The sequence below is a fragment of the Postia placenta genome (assembly GCF_002117355.1).
Source record: "Postia placenta MAD-698-R-SB12 unplaced genomic scaffold POSPLAscaffold_18, whole genome shotgun sequence".
NCBI classification, from domain to species: Eukaryota; Fungi; Basidiomycota; class Agaricomycetes; order Polyporales; family Adustoporiaceae; genus Rhodonia; species Rhodonia placenta.
This window is the reverse complement of record NW_020169849.1, coordinates 770,722-780,344: the sequence shown is the minus strand read 5'-3', so window position 1 is coordinate 780,344 and position 9,623 is coordinate 770,722. Positions and strand designations below refer to the sequence as shown.

The 9,623-nt window shown below is 55.5% G+C and overlaps 1 protein-coding gene across 1 annotated transcript; it reads left to right on the top strand.

Moving 5' to 3' along the window:
* Window positions 1–7,931: 7,931 nt before the first annotated feature.
* On the top strand, window positions 7,932–8,372 carry POSPLADRAFT_1156525 (hypothetical protein; the record flags this gene model as incomplete). Its single annotated transcript, XM_024487077.1, has 2 exons — window positions 7,932–8,054; window positions 8,076–8,372. Coding segments are annotated over 2 exons (420 nt in total), but the record flags the coding sequence as incomplete, so codon positions are not given.
* Window positions 8,373–9,623: the final 1,251 nt, after the last annotated feature.

Sequence of the window (9,623 nt, the reverse complement as noted above, 5' to 3'; positions counted from 1 at the left end):
GCAGCACAAGTAGAGCTCACCAAGCTCTGCGCCGACAAAACCATGTGCGAGAAGCGCACTGCCGCAGAATTCTCTACACTGTTCAAGGGTCCGGCAGACCGTTCCGGGTATGGGGACCTGGAACTCCGCGACAAGTACCTGAGCGGCATCCCTTCCCGCGTCTACCGCAAGATCAAGCTCGAGACCTTCACCACGTGGCAAGGAGCTGACAAGCGCACCATGGAGGTCGAGCAGATCCTCGACGTCAGCCGGGCCCGTTGGCCCAAGTTGAACAACTTCTTCTTGGCCCGAGGTCGAGGACGCGGAGGGGCGCGTGGTGGTGCACCCCAATCACACGGAGCTTCAGCCAGCATCAATGCGGCCGTCAGAAAAGGAAACTTCCCCGGCAGTTGTTATGGCTGCGGGAAGCAAGGGTACTGACATTTCGAGTGCCCCGACTGTAAGGACAAACCTTACACAAAACGCGCTGACACGCGGGCTACGGTTGCCTCGGGTTCCACCCAGGCCGCGACAAGCGCCCCCGTCCCTTCACCCTCGGCAAACATAAGTGTCGCTTCAGCGAATACCGAGCTGGCGGACTTAATGGCACAGGTGAAGTCGATGCGCGAGGAGCTCGAACACTATCGAGCAATGAAAGAAGAGGGTTTTTAATCCGGTCCGCGCTTCGTGCTGCACGCAGGCCGGCTGTATCTCATAATCGTTATGATGTATTGTCGACTGCAATGGTGTATGAGTTGGACCAGGGGTCCCAGCATTTTCACATTCCAGTTCAACTTCAAGGAAAAAGACGGCACAAGGACATAATCGCTATGGTGGACAGCGGGGCCACTACGAAGTTTATCAACAAGCGATTCATCATAGAAAATAAGGTGCAGACACAGAAGCTAAAAGAGCCCATTCTGCTCTATAATATCGATGGTACCCTAAACAAAGACGGAAGCATCTCGGAAGTAGCCGTGCTACAGATGCAGATAGGAGAACACGTCGAGAAGATGGTGATAGGCGCCAAGCCCCTCTGGGCCCCGATTCACCTCTTTTCGGCAGTCGCATCCCGCCCGGCACTTCGACTCAGTCTCCCACCACTTCGATTTCACCTTCGACGCTCTTCGACACCTTCGACAGTGCGCGACGCTTACTCGAAGCTCGGCACGGTCGTCCCGACGCCTCGTGCATAGATCTCGGAACTTCTTCCGCATTCGGCGAACAATAGGGCCACTTGACGCCGCTCGGCCAAGCGCGCGCATCGCTCCAAGCCACACCGACGTAGCCGGTCTTTCCCGATTAGGTATCAAACCTCGTGACATGCCTTCAACGACGGACACCGGTCCGAAGTGTCTCGCATGTTTCTCTTCATCTCTGCGTTCGGCATGACGTCACTCTACCGATGGACTTGGTATGTGCCCCTCGGTGAGGCAGGTTCTTGAGGAACAATGCAAAGCCCCTTGTACCAGTATGCCACTCTCGAATAGTCGTAGCGTCCTGTGTAGTATAAAATCTGTCGTACTTCTCTCCAAAAATAAAAGATCCGTTTCCCCCCTCGAGTTCAGAGCTCATAAGTCGAGTTCGCCCCGCGTCTAAGCCTTCAACTGCGTCACTTCGTCCCTCACTGCGTAACCTCGAAACCTCGTCCACTGCGTTTACTCGTCGATACCGTCTCGACGAACCCTTCGACTTCGACGATTGTCGAAGAAACTGCGAACCGCGTCCTAGCTAAGTCCCCCCCCCCCTTCGAGCCGTTTCCTTTCCTTCTACGATACGTCGAAGAGCTCTGCCGAGCTTCGATCGTCTCCACTAACCACCCCCAGCCTCCGAGTAGCTTCGACGACGTGTCGAAGCCATCTCGTACCTTCCCTAGCGTTCGTAGCCTTTTCCAAAGGTGTTTCTCATGTTCACTCGAACCGCGGGACACCTTGCTGCCAACTCCCCTCTCCCTAGACTATAATTCGTCTCTCTAGTCCCTTTAGGTCGCACCCAGGTTAGGGGTTAGGGTTTCGTAGGTCGTATCAACGGTGTTTATGGTCACAGACATCGGTCCAGAAGATGTGATTGTTGGGTTGGATTGGCTGTGTGAGCACAACCCCGAAATCGATTGGGAGAAAGGCTCCCTCAAATTGTCGCAATGTCCTGAAACGTGCAGTTCCAGAAGGACTGGCCGGATGGAGCAAGCAGCGACTGCGCGTGATACGGGGGTCAGGCCCACGGCGCGCAGGTGTTCACCGAAGTCCAAATGGTCGGTTATAGATGCTTGCAGGAGTAAGGCACTCCCGGACTTTGAACCCGAAGAAGATCTGGTAGAGGTTGAGTGGGACGAGGCCGACTTGATCGAGGCCTGGGAGCAGGGTATCACGCTGATACGACCTACGAAACCCTAACCCCTAACCTGGGTGCAACCTAAAGGGACTAGAGAGACGGATTATAGTCTAATGAGAGGGGAGTTAGCAGCAAGGTGTCCCGCGGTTCGAGTGAACACGAGAAACGCCTTCGGAAAAAGGCTACGAACGCTAGGGAAGCTACAAGGTGGCTTTGACACGTCGTCGAAGCTACTCGGAGGCTGCAGGTGGTTAGCAGAGACGATCAAAGCTCAGCAGAGCTCTTCGATGTATCGTAGAAGGAAGGGGCACGATTCAATAGGGTGTACTTAGCTAGGGCGCGGTCGCAGTTTCTTTGACAATAGTCGAAGTCGAAGGGTTCGTCGAGACAGTATCGACGAGTAAACGCAGTGGACGAGGTTTTGAGGTTACGCAGCGAGGGACGAAGTGACGCAGTTGAAGGCTTAGACGCGGGGCGAACTCAACTTATGATCTCTGAACTCGAGGGGGGAACCAGATCTTGTATTTTTAGAGAGAAGTACGACAGATTTTATACTACACAGGACACTACAACTATCGAAAGTGGCACACTGGTACAAGGGGCTTTGCATTGTTCCTCAAGAAGCTGCCTCACCGAGGGGCACATACCAAGTCCATCGGTAGAGTGACGTCATGCCGAACGCGGAGATGAAGAGCAACATATGGCCACTTCAGACCGGTAGCCGTTGTCGAAGGCATGCCACGAGGTTCAATACCTAATCGGGAAAGACCGGCTACGTCGGTGTGGCTTGGAGCGATGCGCGCGCTTGGCCGAGCGGCGTCAAGTGGCCCTATTGTTCGCCGAATGCGGAAGATGTTCCGAGATCTACGCACGAGGCATCGGGACGACCGTGCCGAGCTTCGAGTAAGCGTCGCGCACCGTCGAAGGTGTCGAAGAGCGTCGAAGGTGAAATCGAAGTGGTGGGAGACTGAGTCGAAGTGCCGGGCGGGATGCGACTGCCGAAAAGAGGTGAATCGGGGCCCAGAGGGGCTTGGCGCCTATCATCTCCTCCCTATTGAAATTTGGACCGCCCTCGGTCCTCGTGTGCACTGGTCCGTGCGCAGCTGGTCCATGCACAGCATGCTAACGCAGCCCCGGGGGCCGGTGAGTCAGAGCAGCTGTGTCAGCGGAGCCCCGGGGGCCGGTGAGTCAGAGCGGCTGTGTCAGCGGAGCCCGAGCTGTGCCGTGCACTGCCGCCCCATCTAATCTAATCGTACAGTAGATAACGACTTTGTCCGTTCGAGCGTGTAGTACAGAGGTCGCGGGATCGAGCCCGAAAAAAGGAAAAATTAAAAACGGCTAGATGCCATGCCAACTCATGACATTACCCCCCCCTCAACGGCGCATGACCTCATGCGAGATGCCTTTGCCCATCTCCCACCCGGAGCAGCAGCGTGCTTCAGTCAGCGGCGAAGGCATTGGCTGGAAGTTGAGACCACTAAAGATAGCAGCATTGAGGCGGCGAGGGGCATTCGGATTCTTCCGGTGGAAGTCGGCTATGAGGGCCGGCGCATTGGCAACGTTGCGCGCCGGTTCCCATGACGTATGCAAATCGTCATAACCCTTCCACTTGACGAGGTACTGTAGCTGACGCCGGAAGATCCGCGAATCCTTGATCCGCTCAACCTCGTACTCCTCGTCGCCCTCAACCTCGGTTGCAGGCGGCTCCTCCGGCTCCCGGCCCGGGATGTTGCTACGCGTGTACTTGCTAAGCAAGGAGACATGGAATACCGGGTGCACCGGCACGGACTTTGGCAGAACCAATTTGTAATCCAAGTCTCCGAGCTTTTGCCGCATGGCATAAGGTTCGAGGCACTTGGGACTGAGCTTCTTGCTCGGCTGTTTCAGCTTAAGGTTCCGAGCGTCAAGCCAGACCTTGTCCCCCGGCACGAAGACCGGTGCCTCCTGCATGTGCTTATCGTAGTACACCTTCATGCGCTCGGCTGACAGCTCAAGCGCGGAGCGCATATCGTCCCTGATCTCCTTCAAGATCTTGAGCCGATCAGCGGCCGCAGGCATCGCAGACATTGGATTGATCTGCACTTGGATCTCAGGATTGTACCCTTGATGCAGGTAGAAAGGGGAGTGCCCGGTTGCGGAGTGAACCCGATTGTTGAGTGCAAACTCTGCGAGTGGCAACTGCTTCGCCCAATCATCCTGCCTGTGGCTTGTGAAACCGCGCAGGTACTGCTCAATTTCCTGATTCCAGCGCTCGGTCTGGCCATCCGTCTGAGGATGGAACACTGTGGACAGCGCCGGCTCGATCCCAAGTCCTTTGTACACCACATGGAGATATTTTGAAGCAAATTGGGGACCTCGGTCTGATATGACCTTGGCCGGGGCCCCATGATGTTTGAACACATCGCGGATGTACAGATCTGCCGCACCTTCTACTGTCAGGGTCTCATGACAGGCCGAGAAGTGGACCTGCTTGGTGAAGCGGTCGGCGGTAACCAGGATCGAGTCAAATCCATCAGACTTCGGCAAGCCGACGATCATATCCGTGGTGATGATCTGCCATGGGCACTCAGGGATCTCATTCGGCTTCAGCGGACCTTGGGGCTTAGCGGGAAATGTCTTGGTACGGTCGCACACGTCACAGGTGCTTACGTACTCATTGACGAATTTGGACATTCCTGGCCACCAGTAGTTCCGTGATACGAGCTCCAGGGTTTTGGCACGACTGCCATGACCGGCGATGGGCGAGTCGTGGTGGATCTTGACTATATCCCGCCGGAGCTCTGCGTTCTTTGGGACATATACACATCTGTGGAACAGCAGGAGCCCTTGTTCGGCATTCCACTCTTCTAAACCTCTTTGTAGCTGGGGCGGCCCGAGATCCTGCACTTTTTTGAGTGCCTTGGCCACCTCCCGATCCTTCTCTGAACATTCCCTGATCCGTTTCAGAAGTGACTGATCAGCCATCACCGAGGCATGACCGCGCCTGGCGGAGGCGATGCGGAATCTTTCCGGTCGGAGGACCACCTGATCGGTGTTATCGCCCTCATCGCTGACCTGATGGTCTGATCGGCGCAACAGGGCATCAGCCTTTCCATTTGACGTTCCGGCCTTGTGTGTGATGCGGAAGTCCAAGCGAGCCAGGAATAGCGACCATCGTGCTTGACGACGCGTGAGGTGCTGGGACGTGCGCCAGTACTCGAGGTTCTTATGATCGGTCACGATCTCGAACTGATTGGGTAACCCCTCGAGGTAATGGCGCCATTCTTCCAAGGCTTCGATGATTGCGAGCATCTCCTTATCGTAGATCTCGTAATTCCGCTGTGCCGGATCCATTGCATGGGATCGGAAGGCAATAGGGTGCCATTTGCCGTTGTCCTGCTTCTGCGTCAATACGCCGCCAGTGGCGTACCCCGAGGCGTCGACATCAATGCGCATTTCCCGATTAGGGTCATACAGCGCTAAGACTGGAGTCGTCGCAAAGAGCCGCTTGAGCTCATCGAAGGCATGTTGTTCCTCTTCGCCCCAATGCCATGGGTCGTTCCCTGTGAGCCGGTCGAGTGGTCGCGAGATTTTGGCAAAGTCTTTAATGAAGCGGCGGTAAAAGTTGGAGAACCCCCGGAACTTCTGGACGTCTTTCTTGTTCCGGGGTACCGGCCACTCATTAATTCCTTTGAGCTTCGCGGGATCCATTGCCACCTCATCACCACTGAACACATAGCCGACGTAGTCGACCTTGGGAACGTCCCACTTGCACTTCTCAGGCTTCAGGAACAGATCATTATCCTGAAGGTGGCGTAGAACCTCGCGTGTGACCTTCTCATGCTCCTCTTTGCTGGTGGAGAATATGAGTATATCGTCTAGGTACACGAGGATCTTGCCGCCGACGATGAGATCGTGGAAGATCTCGTTCATCATTGCCTGGAAGGTTGCAGGGGAATTAGTGAGACCGAAGAACATCACCAAGGGCTCATACAACCCTCGGTTAGTCACAAAGACCACCTTCCATTCGTCACCGGCTTTGATCCAGACGTTGTTGTATCCCCATCGGACATCAAACTTCGTAAAGAGCGTAGCACCGCGGAGTTTATCCACCATTTCGGCGATCAACGGCAAGGGATAATGATTTTTGACCGTGATCGCGTTCAATTGGCGGTAGTCCTGCACGGGTCGAAGCGTCCCTTCCTTCTTTTTGATGAAGAAGAAGGGGGACGAAATGGGTGACTTCGATTCCCGTATGTAGCCCTTCGCTAACTGCTCCTTTAGGAACTTGTCCAGTTCCTCCTGCTCGTTGCTCGACAATGGGTATACCTTCGAATGGAATGTCGAATAGCCGGGCACGAGTTCGATTGCGTGATAATACGGCTTCCTTTTGGGTAACCGTTCTGATGCTTCTTTGGAGAAGACATTCAGGAACTCGTGGTACTGTTTAGGTACCGACTCCTCGGCGGTCTTAACGACCTTCTTCTTGATCTCTTCCTCAGCGAACAGCTGGGAGTACGTATGCCCTGCTGCGACGAACAGCTGAGGAGCGCCAGGAAGCGTGATACCTTGCTCCCAGGCTTCGATCAAATCAGCCTCATCCCACTCTACTTCCATCGGATCTTCTTTGGATTCAAAGTCCGGGAGTACCTTACTCCGGCAGGTGCCTATAACCGACCGTTTGGACTTCGGCGAGCGCCTGCGCGCCATGGGCCTGACCCCCGTATCACGCACAGTCGCTGCTTGCTCCATTCGGCCAGTCCTCCTGGCACTGCACGTTTCAGGGCATCGCGACAATTTGAGGGAGCCTTTCTCCCAATCGATCTCGGGGTTGTGCTCGCGTAGCCAATCCAACCCAACGATCACATCTTCTGGACCAATGTCCGTGACCGTAAACACCGTCTTCTCGATGTGTTCTCCTATCTGCATCTGTAGCACTGCTACTTCTGAGATGCTTCCGTCTTTGTTCAGGGTGCCGTCGATATTGTATAGTGGAATCGGCTCCTTCAATTTCCGCGTCTGCACCTTATTTTCTGTAATAAATCGCTTGTTGATGAATTTCGTGGTGGCTCCGCTGTCCACCATAGCGATTATGTCTTTGTGCCATCTTTTTCCTTGGAGGCGCACCGGGATGTGGAAATGCTGGGACCCGTGGTCCAACTCGTACACATTCGCAGTCGCCAATACATTGTACAGATTATTATTACGCGGCCCAACACATGCGGCACGAAGCGCGGACCAGATCAAAAAGACTCTTCTTTGAGTGCTTGATAGTGCTCCAACTCCTCGCGCATCGACTTCATCTGTGCTATTAAGTCCGCTAGCTCGGAACTTTCCGATTTCGCTGAAGTGGCGCTTATACTCGCTGAGGATGAAGCGACGGGGGCGCTTGTCGCTGCCTGGGTAGAGCCCGAGGCAACCGTAGCCCGCGCGTCGGCGCATTTTGTGTAAGGCTTGTCCTTACAGTTGGGGCACTCGAATCGTCGGTATCCTTGCTTCCCACAGCCGTAACAACTGCTGGGGAAGTTTCCTTTTCCGATGGCCGCATTGATGCTGGCTGAAGCTGCATGTGACTGGGGTGCACCACCACGTGCCCCACCGCGTCCTTGACCTCGGGTCGAGAAGAAGTTATTTAGTTTGGGCCGACGGGCCCGGCTGATGTCGAGAATCTGCTCGACCTCAGTGGCGCGCTTCTCAGCTGCTTGCCACGTGGTGAAGGTCTCGAGCTCGATCTTTCAGTACACGCGGGAGGGGATGCCGCTCAGGTACTTGTCGCGTAGCTCCAGGTCTCCATACCCAGAGCGATCTGCCGGACCCTTGAACAGTGCGGAGAACTCCGCCGCGGTGCGTTTTTCACGGACCGACTTGTCCGCGCAGAGCTTCGCCAGCTCTACTTGTGCTGCCGCCTCGTCGTCAAGATTTCCGAAGCGGGCCCTGAAGGCGGCGGCAAAGGCCGCTTCGTTCGCGAATGGGGTCATGGCCCCTTGCACACCTATCTGCACCGATACGAGCTGGGCGAAATAGGGAGTGGCCCAGGCACGGGCATCGCCATCGAGCAGGCTCAACGCGACCTGCACTTTTAGCTCGATGGTGGTCAACAACGTGTTGACCAGCCAATAGATGCGCAGCTGCAATAGGAACCTGTCGCACTCGATGACGGTTTTGCCGTCATATCGGAGGAAGAGAAGGAGCTTCAGGGTATCCTTGTTGGGGGCGGTCGTAGGGGAAGACATTACCGGCGTCGGGGGGGGGGGCAGAGGCGGCTGTGGTGGCCCTTCATTGGTCGAACTTCGAGAGGAGCGAGTGCTTGAGCGGCCTCTCAGCGGAGACGGTGGTGAAGGTGCTAGAGGAAGCCCGGAGGAGGGGTTAGGTACGTCAGGAACTGCTGACGTGGAGGCGAGCACTGTCGGCGAGGTGGGCCGAGCAGGATCCGCGGACTCGGACTCCGAGACTCCTTCTTCACTCGCACTCTCCTCAGGCTCAGGCTCTGGCGCAAGGTCTGGAGGGAGATCTCCTCACGCTTGACTTGGATCGGCGACGACAGTTTGAGGAAGTCGGGAGCTGGGGGAGACAGGGCGAGAATGCCGTGAAGCGGATCGAGACGCGAGGGTGCTGCGGGGACCGAGTGGGTGTTGAGCCCGTCTGATTGCCTTGTAGCGAGGGTAATCCTCCTCGATCGATCGGGGTGTCCGATTTGGGCACGGCTGCTGCTCGCAACGGTAGAGGACAGTCTCAGGGCCGTCTGGGATGTAGATGTCGATGAGATCCTGGGAGTCGAATGCGTGGATCTGGCCTTGGCAGGCAGCCACGATGGATGGGGATAGGATGGGGAGGTGCGCGTACTACAATGGCCGTGCTATACTAGCTTACGCTATGGCGCCCGAGAAGACACTAGGGTTCGCAGTTCACGTGGGGCCCAGTACTGCTTTTGACTATTATGCAGCAGGAACCAAGGCTATGCATCCATGAGGACAAGTACTGCCCACTAAAGTGCAGGTACTGAAGAGTTCGTTTCTCAAGTGGTGGCGATGTATCGTAGGCTATCTAAGTATAGTAGGGGTGCGCACCACCCGACCTGTGGGAAATGAATGTGAGTTTGGGAGTTCCGAGGAATGCCGGCAGCTGTGAGAGTTTCGACCTAATGTCGCGACTTGAGGTCAAGCGACAGGGGAATGTCTAAAAGCGAGGGGAGTTTGACTGGTTCTCACCAAAGCAATGGTGAGTGAGGCTCAAACCTAAGGCTAGGGACAAGAAAATGTATTAGTCAGTAAGGGTAAGTAAAGGATACAAATAAAGGCTTACTGACCTAGGGACAAGAGGTCGAAACTGAGGTC